The sequence below is a fragment of the Erpetoichthys calabaricus genome, chromosome 2 (genome assembly GCF_900747795.2).
Source record: "Erpetoichthys calabaricus chromosome 2, fErpCal1.3, whole genome shotgun sequence".
Classification (NCBI taxonomy): domain Eukaryota; kingdom Metazoa; phylum Chordata; class Cladistia; order Polypteriformes; family Polypteridae; genus Erpetoichthys; species Erpetoichthys calabaricus.
This window is the reverse complement of record NC_041395.2, coordinates 285,315,298-285,341,065: the sequence shown is the minus strand read 5'-3', so window position 1 is coordinate 285,341,065 and position 25,768 is coordinate 285,315,298. Positions and strand designations below refer to the sequence as shown.

Below are 25,768 nucleotides of genomic sequence, written 5' to 3'. Positions count from 1 at the left end.
GTGGAAAATATTGCGACTGGGGTTGGATGTCACTGACATCCAGAGCCGCCCAGGTCTGCAGGATCTGTTTTGGAGTACTTGTAAATTACTGAGTGTTAGCATCAGCGGCACACACTTGAAAATCATCCCAGATTCTTTGCATACACAAATTATTCTAAAGCAGGGGAAGCCCACATGCTAAATAATTTACCGAGTAAAGTAGTGTGCATATTTGGCAGCCCTTATGTTTTCTGAATTAATATTGCATAAACAAATATGTCCAGCAAAATATATCAGAGTAAAACTGACCATTTGTGTTTGAAAATGTAGTGAAGTAAAAGTAGACAGAACAGTTTTTACTCAAATAAAGTAGAAGTATTCTCAAATGATACTTAAGAACAGTGGCAGAGTATTTCTGATTTGTTACTATTTTTGACCAAAATGCTGTTGTTTACTTCATATTGTCTGGGTCCTCACATGAATTTTACTGGTCATCTAAAAATGATACAAGAACACAAAGAAAGTTTTGGCAAATATGATCCATACCACTCCAGAGAGCTTGACAATTCCTTTTCATCCAATATGCCCAAATAAATGATGAAATATCAACTTCACTTTCAGTTTAATTTCTGCAGCATGCTAGGCTTATTTTCCTATTGCACAGCCTGAGTTACACAGCATTAGGTATAGATTAGGTATACATTAAAATGTTGAATTAAATAAGTCATATTTTCAGCTACATCACTAACAGTGGTTTGCTTAGAAATTCTATAAAAAAAATTCATTGGTTTGTGAGTGATTCCTGCACAAAATTAATGTCCAAACCCAATAAGTAAAATATTCTTGCTATTTTTATAAAGTGGAGCAGTAGGTAATGTGGTGTCATTTCACCAGTGGAACCTGGTTTACTTCTTGAATGGGACACCTATTGAGTGGCATTAAAATGCTCTCTTCTCCAGTGTGTGTAAGCATGATGTAGGAATTCTGGTGTCCTAAAACATACAAACTGACATATTTTGATTTGATTTAAATAAACGTTTTGGTTTGGTTAATGATTTTGTCCTTTTCTGACTGTTTGCTTCTACTAGAAAAAACATTAATTGAAATGTTATTCTCAAACCTGCTGAATCCAATATAGGGTTACAGTGGGCTGGAGCCTATCCCAGCAGTATCAAGGAAAAAAAAACTAAAAAAAAAATACAGCATTGGGTGGGACATCTGTTAATTGTAGAGCCCACTCATGAACTTACTCGCACTCACATTGGGCCAATTTAGATACACAAATCAATTTAACATGCAAATATCTAGGAATGTGAGAAGATGAGTGGTGTTAATAAGGCAAATGGCCATGGGATTCACCTAGGATGCTGGATGTGTAAGGCAGAAACGTATCCATTGCATGAAAAAAGAAAAAAGCAACAGATTAATGAGTAGATGTCATTGGAATTCCACTGTTGTATCTTATTTTCTAATAGTAATAGGAATGAAGAGCGACACTTGCGGTTGACCACCAGGAACCCCTGGCCTTTTATATTAACCAGGGGTGCAGCTATACACTTTGAATATATAGGGGTGGGCAAAAGTAGGTTTACAGTTGTGAGTACTCAAGGTAAGTTGAGCACTTATAAGATTGTACCTAAGTGCACTATGCAATTATGACATGTTTTGAGTTGATAAAGCTATTGTAATAAACATAATCTGCATGTCTTTTTCCATATAAACTGTAAATATAGTTTTGCCCACCTCTGTAAATGCAAAAAACTTTGTTAGACATTTGTAATGCATTTTCTTTTAAGTATGTTTTGAAAATTAGCTGTTGATAAAGATGTAAGATATTAAATTAAAGTTTATTCTTTGTGTTATTCTTTATGTCTTTGATTTTAAGAGGTTGTTAGAAGCAAATATGACATGGTGGTTTTAGAAAGAGAAGAGGGCTATCATTCACCTTGGACTAATCAGCTTTTACGTTAGCCTTTGATATTTTAACATGTTAAGCAGACTAGTTTTCTTAGGAGTTTTTTAATTGATAGCAGATGTCATTCATCCAAGTTAAGAAAATTTTAGACATGTTTTTGTAAATGAGAAAGGTGTCATTTTGCTTAACTTCTCATTAAATGAGAAAGGTAAAGTCTTTTTGTAATGAACATAGGAGTTTGATTTTTTTTCAATGTTGATTTTTAAAATTGTATTGCTGTTTAATGTGTAGCCATCTTTTATAACAAGGCTGCCATAATGTCACAAGTCACATGGCATGTACATCACATGCCTAGCAACCATATAGTATCATAACACCATAACAGACAAAATGATGATGCCTATGAAAATGTCAGACACAAAAAAAAAATATAGGCAATCATGAAAAAACAATATTACAAAATGGCACCAAAGTGGCATAACTAAAAATAATCTCTCTCTCTGTGTGTGTATATATATATATATATATATATATATATATATATATATATATCCATCCATCCATCCATTGTCTCCCGCTTATCCGAGGTCGGGTCGCGGGGGCAGCAGCTTGAGCAGAGATGCCCAGACTTCCCTCTCCCCGGCCACTTCTTCTAGCTCTTCCGGGAGAATCCCAAGGCGTTCCCAGGCCAGTCGAGAGACATAGTCCCTCCAGCGTGTCCTGGGTCTTCCCCGGGGCCTCCTCCCGGTTGGACGTGCCTGGAACACCTCACCAGGGAGGCGTCCAGGAGGCATCCTGATCAGATGCCCGAGCCACCTCATCTGACTCCTCTCGATGCGGAGGAGCAGCGGCTCTACTCTGAGCCCCTCCCGGATGACTGAGCTTCTCACCCTATCTTTAAGGGAAAGCCCAGACACCCTGCGGAGGAAACTCATTTCAGCCGCTTGTATTCGCGATCTCGTTCTTTTGGTCACTACCCATAGCTCATGACCATAGGTGAGGGTAGGAACATAGATCGACTGGTAAATTGAGAGCTTTGCCTTGCGGCTCAGCTCCTTTTTCACCACGACAGACCGATGCAACGCCCGCATTACTGCGGATGCCGCACCGATCCGCCTGTCGATCTCACGCTCCATTCTTCCCTCACTCGTGAACAAGACCCCGAGATACTTGAACTCCTCCACTTGGGGCAGGATCTCGCTACCAACCCTGAGAGGGCACTCCACCCTTTTCCGGCTGAGGACCATGGTCTCGGATTTGGAGGTGCTGATTCTCATCCCAGCCGCTTCGCACTCGGCTGCGAACCGATCCAGAGAGAGCTGAAGATCACGGCCTGATGAAGCAAACAGGACAACATCATCTGCAAAAAGCAGTGACCCAATCCTGAGCCCACCAAACCGGACCCCCTCAACACCCTGGCTGCGCCTAGAAATTCTGTCCATAAAAGTTATGAACAGAATCGGTGACAAAGGGCAGCCCTGGCGGAGTCCAACTCTCACTGGAAACGGGTTCGACTTACTGCCGGCAATGCGGACCAAGCTCTGGCACCGATCGTACAGGGACTGAACAGCCCTTATCAGGGGGGCCGGTACCCCATACTCTCGGAGTACCCCCCACAGGATTCCCCGAGGGACACGGTCGAATGCCTTTTCTAAGTCCACAAAACACATGTAGACTGGTTGGGCAAACTCCCATGCACCCTCCAGGATCCTGCTAAGGGTATAGAGCTGGTCCACTGTTCCGCGACCAGGACGAAAACCACACTGTTCCTCCTGAATCCGAGGCTCGACTATCTGACGGACCCTCCTCTCCAGGACCCCTGAATAGACTTTTCCAGGGAGGCTGAGGAGTGTGATCCCTCTGTAGTTGGAACACACCCTCCGATCCCCCTTCTTAAAGAGGGGGACCACCACCCCGGTCTGCCAATCCAGAGGCACTGTCCCTGATGTCCATGCGATGTTGCAGAGGCGTGTCAGCTAAGACAGTCCTACAACATCCAGAGCCTTGAGGAACTCCGGGCGTATCTCATCCACCCCCGGGGCCCTGCCACCAAGGAGTTTTTTGACCACCTCGGTGACCTCAGTCCCAGAGATGGGGGAGCCCACCTCTGAGTCCCCAGGCTCTGCTTCCTCATTGGAAGGCATGTTAATGGGATTGAGGAGGTCTTCGAAGTATTCCCCCCACCGACCCACAACGTCCCGAGTCGAGGTCAGCAGTGCACCATCCCCACCATATACAGTGTTGACACTGCACTGCTTCCCCTTCCTGAGACGCCGGATGGTGGACCAGAATCTCCTCGAAGCCATCCGAAAGTCATTCTCCATGGCCTCCCCAAACTCCTCCCACGCCCGAGTTTTTGCCTCAGCAACCACCAAAGCCGCATTCCGCTTGGCCTGCCGGTACCTATCAGCTGCCTCAGGGGTCCCACAGGACAAAAGGGTCCTGTAGGACTCCTTCTTCAGCTTGACGGCATCCTTCACCGCCGGTGTCCACCAGCGGGTTCGGGGATTGCCACCACGACAGGCACCGACCACCTTACGGCCACAGCTCCGGTCAGCTGCCTCAACAATAGAGGCACGGAACATGGCCCATTCGGACTCAATGTCCCCCACCTCCCTCGGGATGTGGTCGAAGTTCTGCCGGAGGTGGGAGTTGAAGCTACTTCTGACAGGGGGCTCTGCCAGACGTTCCCAGCAGACCCTCACAACACTTTTGGGCCTACCACGCCTGACCGGCATCCTCCCCCACCATCGAAGCCAACTCACCACCAGGTGGTGATCAGTTGACAGCTCCGCCCCTCTCTTCACCCGAGTGTCCAAGACATGTGGCCGCAAGTCCGACGACACGACCACAAAGTCGATCATCGAACTGAGGCCTAGGGTGTCCTGGTGCCAAGTGCACATATGAACACCCCTATGCTTGAACATGGTGTTCGTTATGGACAATCCGTGACGAGCACAGAAGTCCAATAACAAAACACCGCTCGGGTTCAGATCAGGGGGGCCATTCCTCCCAATCACGCCCTTCCAGGTCTCACTGTCATTGCCCACGTGAGCATTGAAGTCTCCCAGCAGAACGAGGGAGTCCCCAGAAGGTATGCCCTCTAGCACCCCCTCCAGGGACTCCAAAAAGGGTGGGTACTCCGAACTGCTGTTCGGTGCATACGCACAAACAACAGTTAGGACCCGTCCCCCCACCCGAAGGCGAAGGGAGGCTACCCTCTCGTCCACCGGGGTAAACCCCAATGTACAGGCTCCAAGTTGGGGGGCAATAAGTATACCCACACCTGCTCGGCGCCTCTCACCGGGGGCAACTCCAGAGTGGCAGAGAGTCCAGCCCCTCTCAAGGAGATTGGTTCCAGAGTCCAAGCTGTGCGTCGAGGTGAGTCCGACTATATCTAGCCGGAACCTCTCAACTTCGCGCACTAGCTCAGGCTCCTTCCCCTTCAGAGAGGTGACATTCCACGTCCCAAGAGCCAGTTTCTGTAGCCGAGGATCGGACCGCCAAGGTCCCCGCCTTCGGCCACCACCCAACTCACACTGCACCCGACCTCCTTGGCCCCTCCCATAGGTGGTGAGCCCATGGGAAGGGGGACCCACGTTGCCTCTTTGGGCTGTGCCCGGCCGAGCCCCATGGGTGCAGGCCCGGCCACCAGGCGCTCGCCATCGAGCCCCACCTCCAGGCCTGGCTCCAGAGTGGGGCCCCGGTGACCCGCGTCCGGGCAAGGGAAAACGCCGTCCAAAATTGTTTTTCTTCATAGGAGGTTTGTTTAACCGCTCTTTGTCTCATCCCTCACCTAGGACCAGTTTGCCTTGGGTGGCCCTACCAGGGGCATAAAGCCCCGGACAACAGAGCTCCTAGGATCATTGGGACACGCAAACCCCTCCACCACGATAAGGTGACGGTTAAAGGAGAGGAATATATATGGAACAGATGATCTGTGATACGGTTTGCATATTTGCAGCTGGAGATCCACAAAGAGAGAAAAATGAATCACGTATCATAAAGGAGTTTTTATTCCTGAGCTTTCAACCCCTGCCAGGGGTCTTCATGCCATCAACAGACACTTGGACATAAATCCAGCATATGCAAACTTAAGAAGAACATATTCATAATAAACAAGACTTTACACCCAATACCCCCCACCTCCTGATCACACTGACTTAGCCACCTCCCCCACCCCACCCCCCCCTTAATGTGTTGCCATATATTGCCTTTGATTCTTGTAAGTCTAAGCATTATCCTCTGATGAAGACCCCTGGCAGGGGTTGAAAGCTCAGGAATAAAAACTACTTTATGATATGTGATTCATTTTTCTCCCTTTGTGGATCTCCAGCTGCCTATATATATATATATAGTGGTACCCGGCGGGGGTTCATGCCTGGCCGGGATGCCCAGGAGGACCGGAGGAGGGCTTGTGCCTCCTCCAGAACACGAGGGGGCGTCCTTCCTGGTTGCTGTGGGGGCCACGGGTACAGAGCTTGGAAGCTCAACCCTGTAGGGGCCCGTGGTCACCGCCAGGGGGCGCCCTGATGCCTTGGGAGCCCTGGACCTCAGTACTTCCGTCACACCCGGAAGTGCTGGGGGGAAGAGTATTGGAGACACCCGGAGGACTTCCGGATACACCGACAGAGCTTCCGCCACAGGGGTGTGGCTACAGAAGCCCTTAGGATGCACTTGGAGTCCATCCGGGGTGTATAAAAGGGGCCGCCTCCCTCCAGTTAGGGGCAAGAGTCGGGTGGAAGAGGACGAAGCTTGGTGAAGAGGAGTGGAGGCGAACCAGAGACTTGGAGAAGGCATTGTGTTGTGGCCAGGACTTAAGGGGTGATTGGTGCTGCGGCACTGGGTATTGTGCACTATGATGTATGTAAATAATGTAAATAAACGTGTGTTGGGTGATAACATCTTGTCTACCTGTCTGTGTCCAGGCTGTTCCCCACAATATATATATATATATATATATATATATATATATATATATATATATATATATATATATATATATAGTATACCTTTTAATAAGAAGAGAAGCTCAGTCATCCGGGAGGGGCTCAGAGTAGAGCCGCTGCTCCTCCGCATCGAGAGGAGTCAGATGAGGTGGCTCGGGCATCTGATCAGGATGCCTCCTGGACGCCTCCCTGGTGAGGTGTTCCGGGCACGTCCAACCGGGAGGAGGCCCCGGGGAAGACCCAGGACACGCTGGAGGGGACTATGTCTCTCGACTGGCCTGGGAACGCCTTGGGATTCTCCCGGAAGAGCTAGAAGAAGTGGCCGGGGAGAGGGAAGTCTGGGCATCTCTGCTCAAGCTGCTGCCCCCGCGACCCGACCTCGGATAAGCGGGAGACAATGGATGGATGGATGGACAAAAAGGGAGTGTTACATGATGGAATTAATTTTTGTAGGTGTATGGTAATGGCAAAGTTGAAAATCTTAAAATTGTGGGTACATTATTAGCGATGCTTGTTAGACCTTTTTCAGGTTTATTTCCAGTTGTGTGATGTTTGTAGGTGTCATTCAAGACTCCATTACAAAATGTTTAATTTAACTTTCTTCCCTAATTAAGACTTCTTTTTCCCAGTGTTGTTATTGTTTCTGGTAATTTATTAAATTTGCTTTTGTATACTGCTTTGTACTGAGTATACATTCAGAGCATATATTTAAAGCTATGAAGGATGATAGAAAATTGCTAAACCATGAAACACTTATAGACTTGAACACACAAAATATATTAAAATAGAGCAATTTTGATGATTAACATAAGGAAATCATAACAATATAAAGCCCATAACCATAATAAGTGACAGTTGACAATGGAGAAGGGGAAAACAAAAACTCCAGGTAACAATATTATTTTAGAAAAGAAACCAGTGGTGTTGTTTATAACTGACAAAGTCACAGTTCTGAAGACCAAGTCCAATTGGCTAAGTTTGATCTTCACAAACTTGATGTCTTCTTCTTATATTCACATAAAGGACTGTGTTTTTCTTAGGAACATATTTCTACTACAACTACTCAGAAAAAATCAGCAAATGCATAAGACATCAGTGATATATAAACCCTTATTAATATGGTGCATTGTGATGACAGTATTTACGGGAAGCAGTCGACCTTGTAAAAGTATACAATAATATCTGAAAATGCCATCTTTTTGAGAAATCCATTCAATTCAGTTCAGCTAAATTTACTCCTGTATTGCAATCATCACCGAGTGTAGGCTAATGTGCTTACACATACTGTATTTACAACTATAATACAATAAATATGAATTACTAATGTACAGAAACACAGATATTAAGCTAAACAAACAGTAAAACAAAGTGCACATTGTTCAGTGGAGGATGCATTTAATTTATACCTTCGCTATACTTTTCAGCACCTTGACTTGCCGAACACCTATGTGAGGATTTATTTGTGGATGTCTGCCCTGCCTTCAAAACTGTTATTCCAGAGTTGCTTCAGAGTAAACTAATCCAATTAGATGCACCCTATGGTGTCTCCCAGTGGATTATGAGTTTCTTGTCAAATAGGAAGCAGTATGTAAGACTGGGCCCTTATATGTCAGATTCAATGTCAATTAGCATAGGCTCCCCACAAGGCTGTGTTCTTTCTCCCCTCCTGTTTTCACTTTATACAAATGACTGTAGAGCTATAGACAAGTCTTTAAAAATCCTAAAGTGTGCAGATGGCACAACCGTAGCGGGAGGTCATTTTCAATAATGATGTGTCTTCCTGTCAAAGAGAGGTGGGCCGTCTTATAGAATGGTGTTGTTGTAACAACGTGGAGCTCAATGCCATTAAGACAGTGGAAGTGAGGATCAATTTCCACCGACAAGTCACACTAACTGTCTACCTTTACAAATTAATGGCCAGACTATGTCTATGGTTCAGTCATTTAAATTTCTGGGGACTACTTTTATTAATATATTAAATTGGGACAAGCACATCACCTCCATCATCAAGAAAGCCAGGTAGAGACTGTTCTTCCTTCACCAGCTTAAGAAGCTAGGCATATCAAGGGGTATATTGTTAAATTATTACTCAGCCATCATTGAGAATATTGTGACCTCCTCCATCACCGTTTGATTTCCTTCTGCCTCCTCTTTTTCTAAGACTCATTTGCAACAGGTGATTTGTTAAGCTAAGAAAATCATTGGCTGTTGTCTGCCAACATTAAAAGATCTGTTCATCGCCAGAGCGAGAAAGAGAGCAGGAACGATTGCAGCTGACTCCACCCATCCCAGCAGCCATCTGTTTATTAAGTTACCATCACAGTGGATGTACTGGTCTATTGTGACCCGAACTACGTGCCATCTTTGTAGCTTCTTTCCACAAATTATTCAGATCCCAAATAAACTTACATAGGGTTACTCCTAAATGTTTTTGCAACATATAGTTGGTAACTGTGCTGTTTGTCAGTTTGTAACTACTTCATACTTGATCAATATGTACTATCTGATATCTGTATTATTTTGTATAGTATTTCGATTTCTTTGAGTTAACTATTGAAGTTTGTAAATGTTTTGTTCAAGAAATTGTTTTATTTGTGTAGTGGTATGCAGTGTCAGGTTAATGGTGAGTTGAAATTATATTGTCTGGAGTTGGTAATGTCTAGTTTTCCATGTTTTGCACCTAACTAAACTCAATTCTGGTATATTCCCCATGCTGGCAATAGTGTGATTCAGATCTCAAGGATTACTATAATCAAAGCATGACAATTCTGAAAAGGCTACATGTGCAAAAATGATATAAGATAGCTTATGTTGACAAGATGCTATAATTCAAAGGCTTGAGTGTGGAGTTAAGAAAATGACAAGCATAATTTCTCTATGTATGGCTTATTCATATAGACAAATCTATTCATTTAATAAAGAGAAATCATTTCATGAAATGTAATAGCCCCTGTGGCTCTCCCGAGAGCTGAGTTATATTGCATAGTTTAATTTCAATATTTTGGAGAAATAGGAAGCCTTTACACTATTTAAACATAGCATTCTAATTTTCTTCTTTTGCCATGCTGTATTGCAAATAGATTTGTGGGATTTGTTTCCTAGTTACTATTTAACTATCTTTTAAATACCTGATTCATTCTTTTTCCTAAGACAATGTCCAGCTTTCACATTACGACTAGTGTTGTGCTTTCCATGGGACCAAAGTGGCTTAGTGTTTTGAGTGGATTTCCTAGAATCAGTGAGTCTTAAACATATTTATTGCCTTATTGCAAACTGCTTTACAGTAGTGAGTAGGTGATTTTCTACTATCCAGCATGTATTAAGCTCTGCATTGTGGATAGTGCTGATGAAGCAGTAATCAATAGCTCATGACTAAAGTGAATATTATAATGAATACTATATCTTATATTAAGGTAGACATGCTGAATAATAAGAGGGGGCTACCATGTGATTACAGTCTCCTCTAGGGATGAGAAGGAGGGGGACTTATATAACAATATGGTGATGTAATTCTGTATGTAACAGCAGCAGCAGCAGCAGCAGCAGCGGCATATCAGCTCTTTACACAGTTCACAGTTCCCTAAGCAACTGCAGGTAATAAATCCTTGACCATTCACAGAAGCCGAGCTGGAAAGGATTGACTATGCATAAAGGAAAAAGAATTGTCCTATAAGATTAGACCAGTAATCTGGTGTAGTAGCAAAAATACAGTCCAACTGTCATACTCAATTTCCACATCAAGCCAGTCTGATCATAAAAAGCTCTCTCTGCTGGGGCCATACTGAACAATAAGTACAGGGCAACAGCTGGATTTGTTTTAAATCTGCCACAATTCTTAACTTAATTACAAAGATAATATCCTTTAACACAATGTTTGCTTAAAATGTACCTTTCATCTTGGAAAATGTTCACTCTGGAAGCTATAAAAGCTCCAAATATACAAAATGTGTCTATTATGTAGGACTGCAATATTTGTTTTTGTTTGTTTTCACAGTTCACGTAACTCTAAAGCAATAACAGCAAAGCTAATATTTCAAATGCAAACATACATGTGGAACATTACTAAATATATTGGAGTTAAGTGACTTGATAAGCTAATTTTTACTACAAGCTCCTTTTAATACTCAAGATAAGTGTAAAGATATATACTTTAACACATAATACAATTACTAATGTCTAATGTACCACATTCAAGATGTTAGTACATTTTAAACAGAAAGAAAATTATAAAGGAATATGAATGTGTGATCCATTGACTTCCGTTTTTCTGGAAGAACTACAAAATTTAGCAGAATGCAGTGCTTTATTAACACTTTCCGTGGTCTATCCAAATTTCAGTCCCTAAATTCTTTGTGCTTTTTCCAACATAGAGTCACCAAGGATAAAAAGCATATCCTAGCAGCACTGGGAGAAAAGCTACAACCAACACTGGATTGAATGTCAGTCCTTTGCAGGACCCAATGACACATACACTCTTACATACTCAGATTAAAGCCACCAGCTAACCCAAAATGCACATCATTTGAGATGTGGGAGAAGAGTGAACAGATTAAACCATCACCAAGCTAGGAATCAAACCAAAGTCTCTGGAGGGTTTATGCAGCAAAGCTAACCTCTGTAGTACTATGCTACCTCTGCCTCTCTTTTTCATGTATTCAAAAATACTTATTTAGCTTATGTAATAGACTTAAATATTTTATCAGCTTCATAGGAATGAAGGCATTCTCACTGAAAAAATTGGATTTGATGCTGCTGACCTAAGGTCATGGTGTTTGGAGGCATAGCAACTGTAGTCACATCAAAGCTCATTATATCATTAGTAGGACAATCTGAGCTTATGTAATGACTCATTTTTACAGTTTTATTATATCCATAAAGGGCACATCAAACAGTAATGACTGTGGAAGATAAAGTGGAATTTTACAAAATATTTGACTTTCAACCTGAAATTCACATGGGCTACAAACAGGTGATATGAATTGTGTTGGCATGAGTACTGGGGGGACAGATGTCTTCGAGTAGCATTGCACGTTGGTGTCCGTGTGTCATGCCACTGTTGTGTGCAGCCAGGCCGATGTAAGATGCCCTTACAGTGCTGTCTAAACTCATTTGCATTTCTTCTGGCTTTTATTCTGCAGAACCCTAGAGCTCCTTCAGTGCTTACGCCAGCATTCTCAAATCCGTAACAAAATTCCCCTGTCTAGCTCTGTCCTCTAAATTAGTGTACTCCCAATACTTTTTGAGCTACCATTTCAAACTAAAGAGAGTTTTATAGTCCAATTCTTTTAATTGACACGTAACACATATGAAGAACTGCAACTGTAAAAGGGAAAAATACAGAACTTGCTTATGAGAGCATCATTTCCCGCTGCATAGTATACCAAAATATACCATAGTGACTAACAAGAGTGAAATGCAAAATTTGCATTTGGCATTTGGTGGTACGCAGGCACGGTTTTTATTGAAATAATGTAAAGCCGGAGCAGTAAATAACTCATCCGTAGCCTGCTGTTTGGGCCACAATACATAACTCTAAAATAAAACAATATCGTTACCCTACTCTTTACTCCTTTGACTTCTTGTATCCTTCATGCTTGTCTTGAGCCTTGCTCTTGCACCCACACTTTCCTTTCACTCTCTTCTTCATGACTCCTCTTCTCCATCCCTCTCTTTTTTACTTCATTTCCCACTCTCCTTTCCTTCTATACCAGAGTGTCAAACTCAGCTCAGTGGCTGCAGGTTTTCATTCCTGTCACTTTTTAATTGCTTGCCAATTACTGTTGCCAATGAAACTCACTTGTTTTAAATTCATTTTAATTGACTTACTTTTTAAGATTCAGAACCTTTTTTCCTTAATCAACAATCAGACAATAATGATATGCAAAATGGGCCAACATAACAAGCTAACCTGATCTAATTCATACCTGTGTGGCCATCAGTTGAATGTCTGAGAAATATTACTTTGTCCTGATCCATAAAACATTTTGATGGTGCCCTGGTGGCCGCATATGAACACTAACAAACCATGGGATTTAACTGATTTCACTAACAACAAGAATTAGTTTGTAATTAAGAAATTTGTTGGATTTTGAGGTCTCCTGTCTTACCTGGTCATATTTTCACTCACTATGCATCTCATTTCTGTTTAACTGCTAAGTAAAAAAAAACTAATGGTGAAATAGGCTGAAACAAAAACCTGCAGCCACTGAGGACCTCCATGATCAGAGTTTTAACATGAGCACTCTGTAGAGTAATTTAGTAACCCAGAATTTTCTCTAAGAGATGTGTTCTAGCCATAACATTCATCAGACAGCTAAACAACCATTCGTTTGATCCCTAATCCATTATCTCCAATTTGTTAAAAATTGGTAATGAAATGAACTGCAAAGTCCCAAGGAGAATTCTGTTTATTGAATTACTATTTAAACATGCAAGGGAGAAACTGTTCAAAGAAATTCTGCAAATGTTCTGAGAGTCACCCTTTGCACAGAATAGCACAGAATAAAACAAAATTCATAAACACCAGTGTAATAATTCACTGGTGAAGCTGGCAACCCCAGATTTTCTGAAGCTCTATTAGCCTTTGAAAAAGAAAAGAAGACAGAATTTCAAAATGTAATTGCAGCCCTGGTTCCAGGCTAAATAGTACAGTAGTTTGGTTGACTGAAACACTAGGTGGCACATACAGTTAGGTCCATAAATATTTGGACAGAGGCAACTTTTTTCTAAGTTTGGTTCTGTACATTACCACAATGAATTTTAAATGAAACAACTCAGATGCAGTTGAAGTGCAGACTTTCAGCTTTAATTCAGTGGGCGGAACAAAACGATTGCATAAAAATGTGAGGCAACTAAAGCATTTTTTGAACACGATCCCTTCATTTCAGGGGCTCAAAAGTAATTGGACAAATTAAATAACTGGAAATAAAATGTTCATTTCTAATACTTGGTTGAAAACCCTTTGCTGGCAATGACAGCCTTAAGTCTTGAACTCATGGACATCACCAGATGCTGGGTTTCCTCCTTTTTAATGCTCTGCCAGGCCTTTACTGCAGCGGCTTTCAGTTGCTGTTTATTTGTGGGCCTTTCTGTCTGAAGTTTAGTCTTCAACAAGTGAAATGCATGCTCAATTGGGTTAAGATCAGGTGACTGACTTGGCCATTCAAGAATTTTCCACTTCTTTGTTTTAATAAACTCCTGGGTTGCTTTGGCTGTATGTTTTGAGTCATTGTCCATCTGTATCATGAAATGCCGCCCAATCAATTTGACTGCATTTAGCTGGATTTGAGCAGACAGTATGTCTCTGAACACCTCAGAATTCATTCGGCTGCTTCTGTCCTGTGTTACATCATCAATAAACACTAGTGTCCCAGTGCCACTGGCAGCCATGCACGCCCAAGCCATCACACTGCCTCCACTGTGTTTTACAGATGATGTGGTATGCTTTGGATAATGAGCTGTTCCACGCCTTTTCCATACTTTTTTCTTGCCATCATTCTGGTAGAGGTTGATCTTGGTTTCATTTGTCCAAAGAATGCTTTTCCAGAACTGTGCTGGCTTTTTTAGATGTTCTTTAGCAAAGTCCAATCTAGCCTTTCTATTCTTGAGGCTTATGAGTGGCTTGCACCTTGCAGTGCACCCTCTGCATTTACTTTCATGCAGTCTTCTCTTTATGGTAGACTTGGATATCGATACGCCTACCCCCTGGAGAGTGTTGTTCACTTGGTTGGCTGTTGTGAAGGGGTTTCTCTTCACCATGGAAATGATTCTGCGATCATCCACTACTGTTGTCTTCCGTGGACGTCCAGGTCTTTTTCCGTTGCTGAGTTTGCCAGTGCTTGCTTTCTTTCTCAGGATGTACCAAACTGTAGATTTTGCCACTCGTAATATTGTAGCAATTTCTTGGATGGGTTTTTTCTGTTTTCGCAGCTTAAGGATGGCTTCTTCCACCTGCATGGAGAGCTCCTTTGACCACATGTTGTCTTCCACACCTCAAATCAACTCCAGGCCTTTTATCTGCTTAATTGATAATGACATAACGACGGACTTGCCCACACCTGCCCATGAAATAGCCTTTGACTCAATTGTCCAATTACTTTTGAGCCCCTGAAATGAAAGGATTGTGTTAAAAAAATGCTTTAGTTGCCTCACATTTTTAAGCAATCGTTTTGTTCACCCCACTGAATTAAAGCTGAAAGTCTGCACTTCAACTGCATCTGAGTTGTTTCATTTAAAATTCATTGTGGTAATGTACAGAACCAAAATTAGAAAAAAGTTGTCTCTGTCCAAATATTTATGGACCTAACTGTATATAAAGTGGGGAATTGGATAAAGTCCCAAAAATCCAACAGGTAACAGTATACCTGACAGCATCGGAGGGGGGTTTAAAATGCTGTTTTGGGATCTAATCCTGGCTAAATGACCCCTGGAGCCTGTGTATTTGGCACATGTGACACTGAGATATGTAAGATGTTATGATGTAAAAGAATCAGAATAAGAAATGTAAAAAAGTTTGAGGTTCCAAGTGGGAAAACTCCAGGTATTGCCTTCGGTGCAAGAGGTTGTACAATATAATAAAGAGATGCTGGGTTGACAAAGCTACTGCCTTCGGCAAGTTGTAATCCTTGGTCTTTCAAAATGAAAACAGCATGTTAGTATGCAATGAGGTTTGTATGACCTGGGAATTGTAAGAGGTGAGAGGTTCAGAGTAGGTGCGAGTGAGTGTTCTCCCCTTGGGTAGTTGAATTATTGACTACAGAGGACAAAAACAGGCAAGTGAGTTGCAGTGCACCCTGTAAATTATTTCCTCATTTCCTCATCAAATCAGTTCCCATAAAGCATACAATATGACCATGTACATGACAAACGTATTATTCACAAATTCCTGGTCTGAGGTTTCTCTAGTAACATACCATGGTGGAGTGTTATGTGTCCCTGTAGCAACACTTTTGGGGTAAATCTTGGAAAGTATACATATACATCAATACCAATCCTGGGAGCTCAATGTGGTTCACCGTATATAAATTTCCTAAGCCATCACTACCACTAGATATGGCTGTCCTAGTGCAGAATGCTTTGTTTCAGACAACATTATCCAGACCATTTGAGGCTCCAAATGAAACCAGTATCTGTTATTAAGTATGATGTTCAGGTTTCCCCTATTTTGAAATATTTTAACAGCCTTATATTTTATTCCTCAGTCTCCCACTCCCAGTCACTTGGATGAGTGATGTAACGTATCTCCCTGGAAAAGAACTATGTCCAGATGAACTGAATCAGCTTTCTAGAATTTCCTTACCTGGATTATTGAGCATGCATCGAGATACTACTCCATCATAGCACCTACTCATTCACACTAACGCACACAGTTATTTAAATAAACACACCTATTCTTTCACCATGATTTACATGGAGTCAATTAAAATAACATGTATATTTTTGAATCGTCAATGGTTATTTGCAAATGCATTGTTAAGATTTTAATTTGTTTTTTTTTTTCCCACATGCATGTGTATATCTCAAAAACATGAAGGTTAGATTGTTTAGTGAGTCTGTAAGTCCCTGTTACAATGCCTTTGCACATTTTCCGCTATGAACTGGAGTCCCATTCAGGTCGGACTCTTGTCTTGCTAGAGGGTAACTCCACCATCTTTTGTCCCTATAAGTGGATTAAATGCGCTTGAAAACAGATGTATAAAAGATTTCTGGGCAACTTAGTGATGCAGTGGTTAGTGCTGCTGCTTCACAGCTCGAATGTCGTTAGTCTAAATCCTGGCCCAGGCACCATCTGTCTGTTTTCACTATATCTGCATGTTTTTATTTCCAGGTACTTTACTCCCAAATCCCAAAGTTAGATTAGTCCCCATGCTGTGAGAAAGTCTGCTGTGTGGGTGAGTGACTAAATCCCTGCTCAGGTTTGGCTATGACTTGTGCCTTATGCTGCTGGAATGGAGTTTGTAATTTTGTTAAACAAACTTTATGATTGGTGAATGAAGAAATTGTTTTTAACAGCTGAATTTTATCACTTAAAAGGTTCTGAAAATATATTTTTCAATTGTAGCCTTTATGTTTAAAATAGCTGAGTAGATGAACAAAATCCTGCTATAAGTTTCATCATCAAGGTGTGAATTACGTTCTAATTTATTTGATAAGTAAACGTTAAGCTGAATTACTTATCATTAAATATTATCATTAAATTATTGATTTATTCTTTCATATAACACCCACCAACTGTTACTATGACAGAATGTCAAAATCCACAATTTCTTGTGTGTGGCCCAATGTTTTTCAATGAGCTTTGGAGTTTTACAGTGCAGCTATTTTGCTGCTGTGCCTCTTCACGATTTACCTCAATAATATTCAATAAAATCTGATTGAAAGGGCACTGTAGTAATTATTACATTTTTTCACTTTATACCAAGTTTCCTTTTTTTCACCTGTCAGCTTTCCAGAATTTACATTTTACTGTTTGCCAATCAAAAGCTTTTTTTTCCCTTAATACGTATTTTGTGAACACTCATTGTGTTTCTGCCAACTGGATAATTTGGATGTATTTCTTAAATGTATATTTGTGTTGAAAGGGGGGTAATGTGTTTTGGCTCTGTTTTTCTTTATGAAAGCATCTTTCACTAAACTTCCAATGTTTTTCGTGTCAGTGCCAATTTGGGTATTTTAAAAAGGAAATATGAAAATATCTAGTTCATCTATCCATGTTTTAAAACTACATTGTCAGCCCTAGAGCCAGTGCCTATAATATGACATATAATACTCCATTTCTTCTATACAGATTCAACTTTAAGTAAACTATTTTAGAATATTTATCTCTTGGCACAAAGAGCAGCCTATTGACTGAAAATTTGAAACTGAAAGCACAAGGTTACAGGCATGCAGGTGATCCATGAGTAGGTCAAACGGCTTGCACTTACTTCAGAAAAATGCAATACGATCCCATAAACAGTTAGAAATTTCTAATAATTTGAATAATTTCCTGTTGTGTCCAGCCTGAAATGTGTTTCACAAACCAGTCACAGCATATTATGCTAAGCAGTTTTGATTCTTGTCTATCATAAAACTTTTAGGTAATCCAGAGTGAATCCTACTTTTCTTTGGGGAGTTGTTAATACCATGTAAAGTAAATTGGAAATGACAAGGCCTGAATAGCACAAATGAACTCAAACAGCCTGCTAGTACCGAGAATAATAAGATTTAAACATGTCTGGTTTCTGTTTTTGTTTTTTTTTTTGTTTTCTTTTCTTGCAGGCAAATCCCATCTTGCAATTGTACAGCGAGTTAATAATGAAGGTGAAGGGGACCCATTCTATGAGGTGATGGGTATAGTCACACTGGAAGATGTCATTGAGGAGATCATCAAATCTGAGATTCTGGATGAAACTGACCTTTACAGTATGTCCCTAAACTGATAATGTTTCTGTGATTCTGGTACAAAACAGCATTGAATTTCAAGTATGGATGCATATTTTTCAAGATGGCAGTTTGGCATAGTGACTAAAAAACAGGAATGGCAGCTCCAAGACTGCAGGTGTAGATTCTGCATGTTACTTAACTATACGACTTTACTAAGCTGCCAGAGCTACCACTCCAGTTGAACAAAAGTTAAAACAAATTTCTATAAAGTAAAAGTATAATTTACTAATGATGTTTTTTAAATCAAAGATTTGTTTTTCAAGAACAGATTTTGCTTGAACTTTTTTTTCTCAATTAAAACAGTCATTTTCCCTGACATCAGCAGCAGAACATAAGCTTCTGGTAATTACAAACCTTCTTTATTTTTAATGAAAATATGCAGTCTCTGTAAGCAATGTGATGGCTTCAGAGTTAGGTGTGGGCTTTGAGAACGCAGGGAGATAAACATATGCCTTCAGGTTAAGGCCATTTAATACACTGCATTAAAATAATACATAAAATCCTTAATATGCTACTAAGGCTTGCCTCTTAGAAGGCATGCAACTGTTGTCAAGAAGATCTTGAAACTATTTGCATTATCCAGGGAAAATGGAGAATGCCATATTGCTACATATTTGACTTGATATTTTTTATAGGGCACAGAAGACCAATGCAGGTAATAGCTAATTATGTTTTTTTACCTAAGGAGAGGGTGAGCTCCCTATAGATGGTTCAATAAGAGGGTAGCTGGAGGGCAAGCAGGTGATCACAAAGAAAGAAGTCCTGAGTTGACTGTAGGCACACTAATTGATGTCAGACGGGGCAGAAGGCCAATTTAGAGGTCTCATAATGTTTGAAATTTGTTAACCAGGGCAAATAATTAGAGACCAAAATGTGCTGAATTAGTAGAAGCCCTCAGGGAGGAGGCTAGGCACTTTTTTTCTTTTTTCTTACTTAGATGTCTGTAACAGGTTTACAATCTACTCCAATAATAACTGGAATACCACTACCTAGCAGCATAGTGGACAGGGGCCTCCAGGAGGCTAGAGGGCACCAAAGTAATTAGAGACTATGGAGTAGTGGCAGGAGGTCGGCTAAAGTCCTGTAGGCTGGCAGACGGCAGCCAAAGGGACTCAACTGCAGCTTACAGTGAATAGCCCAAAAACTGCCATTTCAACCTGGCACTTTATGAAATGTTAGCGCCAAGGGGAACATAAATATTACACACTCACCTCTGATGCCAAAGTTATGTCAGGACTGAAGAGCTAGTAGAATTATTGGAGTTTGGAACTGGAATGTGATGTGAAGTGATCATTGAGAGGGAGGAAGATGGGGTAAGAGGGAAAGTGCTGCCTGTGATGGAATAAGAAATTAAACAATAAACAAACCTAGCAATTCAATTATTTAACCATTAATTTATATAGCATGCTTCATAGAGCACCCTACCACAACTGGATTTGCAAAGCAAACAAGTACAATTTGAAATAATTCAAAATAACATGGTCAAATGTAAGGATGTAAGGAAACTTTAAATATTTTATCAAAAAGGTACAATCCACAATATAGCAAAAAAAAAGTAGCTCTAAAAATAAATACGTAAAAAAATATTGTATTAGGTTGTATTTTTGCATATGAACCATTCCTCAGAGGCACAAGCAGAAATTAAAGTATTAGTATGCATATTTCAGAAAAGGCGTTTTTCATATTTGAAAAGAAGTTCAAAACTTAGGAAAACGTGAAAATAGTCATTTGATACCGTAAGTACAACAATAGGTACTGCAGGGTCCCTGATGAGTTCAATGTCAAGTATTATGATTTGATTTTTGTGATATTTTTCGTGCCTTATTTCTTTCAAAATTAATTAATTTGTTGTTTATATTCCACTGCTACTGCTGTTTTGATGATGTCAGGCTGTGTTTCTTGTTGTATTTCACATAACAGGATGCGTTTGCATTGCTTTCTGTAATTTAAGAATAAATTAAAGACTCTATTCAGAATTGATTAAAAAAGTGAGAGTTTTTGTTTAAGAATTATAAGTTTCTTGTAAAGTGTGTTGCTTTTGTTGAAAATTTGCTCAATCACTTGTTATAAGACTCTATATTCCATTTAGCATTTTCAAATCTCTGCTGCCTTGGGAAACAAATAACTAGCAATTCATTGTTTTTTTTAAACTGATGGACTTTCTCACTGACTTTTGCACAGGTTAACCTGGGCTGCAATCCATGGTCCCACAGGGGCACTGAAACTTAACAAAATGAATGAAAAAAAAATTTGCTCTTTGTTTTTAAAGAAATATTTCTCCTGCTAGCTGATCCAATCCTGTTTAACCCCTTTACTGTTATCCCTGAGATAACATGTCCACTGCTAGTTGCACACACACCCTCATCTGTGAGTTAATGAATTTCCAGTGAACTGCAAGTAGCAACTGAGGGCAGCCGTTGGACACCATTTGCCGTAGCAGGACAGCTGAGTAAAAGGCAGTCAGAAAGAAAATTGTGTGCATTTGTTGTGTTATAAAAGTAAGAAATCTCCAGAAATGACCAGTGACAGCATTTTAGATTCTAGTTCTAATAGTAGTGATGCATACAAAGATGATGATTTTACTTAAACAGTAAAATCTTAATGCCACTACTGAATGCATGTGTTTTAATGACAGCTTTGGGCTGCTTTCAAAGCTATTCTTCAGTGATCTCCAAGGTGCAAGGCATTTTAATACATTTTTGTTTTGTAAATTAAACCATTCCATGCACATTTTATACCCGAGAGGATGGTCTGGAAAGTTCATTTAACAATGAAGTGATACAAACTGCACCTTGTACAATTAGTTGATAGTATCTCTACTAAACAACCAATAAAGTTTATTGCTAGGTGAACAAAACTACCCAGTGTCTGCAGACTAGTAAAAAATGAAACTACTGATGTGTTTCTATTTTTATTTATCTTGCATTTATTTTTATCAATTTTTATTTTTATTTTCTTTTTTTCCTAGTGTTAAATTTAAGAGCTGAAAATAACTGATGTAGTTGCCAGAATAATATTTTTAAATATTTTCTCCCTCCCTCTCTCCTTCTCTTTCTGACTCTTTCAAAATGGATAGTTGAAGCATCAATTTTTAATATTTGACCTAGCATACTGTGCTCTGATGGCTATCAAGTATAATTCTTTAGCATCGCTTACTCTCTCCCTCTCTCTATATATCACTCATAATCCCACATACCGTTTCTCTGGTTTTTGCTGCTATCCATTCAATCATTACATACTCCTGCACTACTTGCTGTTCTTATGTAGCGGCTACCATGTTTAGGTGACTTCTAAGTTTTGGCATCACATACTCAAAAGTTTCAAACTTTGTTTCCTACAGCTCTATTAATTGATATAGCAGAATCATATAACAAAATTTTATAGATTATGTTAATATAGATTTACAGTTACTCATCTTCATGTTTTGATCCAGTGTAAAAGTCTAGTTAATAATAAATGGCAGAAGAGTATACATTACAATAACTCAGTATGATTTTTCCTTTCACAGCTGATAATCGTACAAAGCGGAAGGTTTCTCATCATGGAAGAAAGCAACAGGATTTTTCACTGTTTAAAGTAACCGAGAATGAAATGAAGATCAACATCTCCCCACAACTTCTCCTTGCAACACATCGCTTTCTTGCTACAGGTAAATGGTTCATGTCAATGCTATACAAATCTGGACTGATGCTAAAACTACAGGCTGGTCTCAAGCACATAAAACCCACAAATATTTATTTTCTATTGAATTGCAGTTCACTTCTATTATAGTGTCAACCGTTTTGTTTTTTTTTTTACTTACAATTGCGGATTAGTTTTGATGTGGATTAGCACACAGCAGCCATCACTAAAGGTGAGGAACAGCATTGCACACTTCGAAGTTTGTCACCATTTTCAGTATTTTTGTGCTTTTGCCTGCATTTGTGACTGATCATTAATGACAGCACACACAATTGCTCAATAATGTGTTTAACATTTAAGCAGCTTGATCAGCAGCTAGCTGTTTAACCGCTGCTAGTAATTCCCAGCATTCTATGCATATGTCCCAGGATTACCCTTTCAGGGAGTACAGCTGCTCTCAGTGGTCCCTCAGCAAGGGCAGCACATGTCACTGAAGGTAACCACCAGAACACACAGCCATGCATTAAGTTAAGGTAAGCAAGCTGGCTGTTTACTTAAGCAGTAAATGAGTGTCCCAGCCATTCTTCTTCAAGTAGTACAGCAGCTTGAATGGATAAGAAACTCTCTTAGAGATCCTTCAGGAAAGACATCACACCTCTGTTGAGGGATCAGCAACCATTATAGTGCAACCATTATGCTTTTTCCAATACTATGAGGTATTGTAACATTATCAAAAACCATGAGATGTTTAAACATAAGGAAACCTACTGTATAGTACATACCACAGTTCATTACAGTTGTAATTATTTGCAATTGTGATTTAAAGTACAATAATATTGCTGTTCTGTCTTTTTATTGCTGTAGTACTAGAGTGTTGTACCATGTTAGCCATTATGGATGCAATGAGAAGTCAAGCAAAATGACACCTTCTATTGGCTAACTGAACAGATTACAATATGCAAGCTTTCGTGGCAACTCAGGCCCCTTCTTCAGGCAAGTTATAGTGAAGAAGAGGCCTTAACTGCCTTAAAACTTGCATATTGTAATCTGTTCAGATAGCCAATGAAAGATGTCATTTTGCTTGACTTCTCATTGTCTTGTTATTAATAAGTTTGACATTTTTTTCTATTACGTATGTAATTAATAAAGCCTTATGCACTTTTCATCAATATTTCCTTTAATGGACATTTTGAGTGCAAGTTCTGTCATACATGCAAAATCGGTTTGTGTTTGTACTGCATAACCTGCTTGTTCTGTTGATGTAGTTAAAATTAATAATAATATGAAAACAGAACTGAGGGCTAGTCCACGTGCTTGTGCCACCATAAACAACTCTGAGTCATTTTATCCTGGTGAATAATGTGTCAGAACTACTCAATTACAGCTGAGCTTCCAGAGAGGAGCTGCACATTATTACTGTGTCACAACAAATTGCCAAGATTTCACTGGGCAGCATTTAGTTCAACTGTATTCTTGGATTATCTTCTAAATGTTAATATAGAAAACACCAGTATGTGTTCCTTAATAAATAATTACGTACGTACTGAACAGATGCACTCTGTGTTGTTAATGGGCAAAAATTTGTTTAATTTATTTAACTTTACCAAGCTTGGTATGCTTATTATAAAGAACTGTAGATACATGAAAGGCAAGTTGTGCATGTGATAACAGTGCTATTGGGGATCTTCAAATCTCAACATGATATTCTGCAAATATTAGGTGAATACAGATTGACGAGAAGTCGGATTGAAAGAGTTGTTATCATCCATGCTTTTCTTAAGCCCTGCATACAATTTAAATGTATTTAGTGATAGTACTAATTACTATTACTATATATAGTGACAGTAAATTGAAGATTGTGGTGCATGTCAGCCTGTGATGTGCTGATGGAAAGCAGCCACAGTATGCATTCTTCTCAACAGCATGAACATTTTCAATAAGTGGTGGTGCTTTAGCCTAAGTAATCAAACAAAAGCAATTTATTATTATTATTATTATTATTAATGATAATAATAATCATCATTCATTTTATTTATATAGTGCTTTTCCCATGCACAAGGCACTTTCAGAAACAACAGCAGGTTATATGTAACATTGAATACAAATATAAATACAGGATATACAAGCATTAAATAAAATACAAGACAATAAACCAGAGTAAAATACTAAATACAATACTAGAGGAAAACCCTAAACAAATAACATCATTTGTGATATAACACACACACAAATTATCCTGAACATCTGGACAGAGAGGTGAGCTGATAGAAGGGTCAGAATGTTAGGGCAAGATAAATGCCCTCCTGAACAAATGAGTTTTATGTTGTTTTTTTAAAGATTGTAATGAGTTGGCTGATCTAATGAATTTAGGGACGTAATTTCAAAGCCTGGGCACTATAGAGCTGAAGGCCCTGTCACCCACAGAATGCAGATTAGCGGGGGGCACCACAAGATTGCCAGAATCAGTGGACCTCTGAGGGATTGTGTGACTCTTGACCGCTGGTTGAATTTTGATGTGTTTTGTTTTCTGCTTGGTCTGTATACCTGTCTGGCAATGAGTAGGCAAAAATAAAAAAAACAAAAAAATAGCAATTATTAGTATAGAAATGAAAAATGTAACTAAGTGAGACAACAGTCCATAATGGATATTTTTGATTATCTGTTCAATGTTCAATAATAAATGTGAAGTCTGATTCCCAGCGAAAAACATTTTATCCTGTAAATACAAAAATGTTAACACAAAAGCAGATTAAGTTGGTTGAAAAGCTGGTACACAAATATAAAAAATTATTCAGTTTTTTAATTCAGATTATTCTTATTAAGTACACAAACTCTTTCATCAGAATAAAACAAAAAATAAACAAATGAATAAATTTTTGACTAAAAAAAGGATAGGGCAGGATTTTCATTTTAGTTAACACCTGGGCCATTTTTAATTCTACCTCCGGTATAAGTGGAGATGCCTAGAATTCTAGAATCACTTCAGCTTGTGCTTCGCTAATTAGGAGCATGCAAAAGGTACTATATAAATAAAATATATTATTATTATTATTATTATTGTTATTATTATTAATGGGCTGTATTTTTGTATTCCTAATTGTTTCATTGTTTTGATTTTGCTTTCCTGTTCATGTTGACATTTGCTGTTCCTGAATGATGTAAACTGAAGTTGTAAAAGAAGCACTTAAACAGAGAAAAGGGTTTAGGTTCCAATTTGGGCACACCACATTTAATAATGAAGAACTGTTGCTGTGTTAAGGCAAAAATGGCATCAATCCAAAGCACTGCTTTTTTACTGAGCTTTCCAATGCTCGTGGTCATCACAAATATGGACTTTTAAAGCTGGCAGAGTCCTTTTTTTGGTCAGGGTGTAGAATTGTCAGAGGGTGGAAAGGTAGATAGATTAAGTTGGGGACTGCAGATTTTCTGCATCAATGACTTTGCTGCTGTGAATAAAGCAGATGGATGAGTGAATTTATACAAACTTCTCCTGTGATTCTCTTTGTTCAGTCCTGTTGAACACATATAAACAATTAATCCCCTGACACAGTCAGAAATGGCTGAATATTGCAATTCTAATATCATTTTGTACTAGGTGAATACATCCAAACAGATTATTGCAAGTAAGGACTCAATCTGAAGTGAGAATTATTTCCTCTTGGTGAAAATCATAAGCATTTAGATTTATTGTTCTTCATTGGCTCAGCAATGAAAGAGTACTCGTAATAATTGCATATATTTTTAATAGTACATTTTATCTTAAACCATCACAGAAAACAGATCGAATATATATTCATTCACTTAAAGCTCATGGACTTAAAGCTGTTGGCTGCATGTCCAATTCATTGGTCGTGCTGTGCATATCCTGGTACAAGCTGTC

General features: G+C 39.6%; 1 protein-coding gene across 2 annotated transcripts in view; it reads left to right on the top strand.

Annotated features, from left to right (window-relative positions):
• Window positions 1-25,768, top strand: part of LOC114644886 (metal transporter CNNM1) — a 70,769-nt gene that overhangs the window by 13,971 nt on the left and 31,030 nt on the right. For both annotated transcript variants that reach the window (XM_051924000.1, XM_051923999.1), the window contains exons 2-3: window positions 18,103-18,246; window positions 21,776-21,916. In XM_051924000.1, the coding sequence (XP_051779960.1) occupies window positions 18,103-18,246; window positions 21,776-21,916 (285 nt within the window). The remainder of the gene's footprint in view (window positions 1-18,102; window positions 18,247-21,775; window positions 21,917-25,768) is intronic.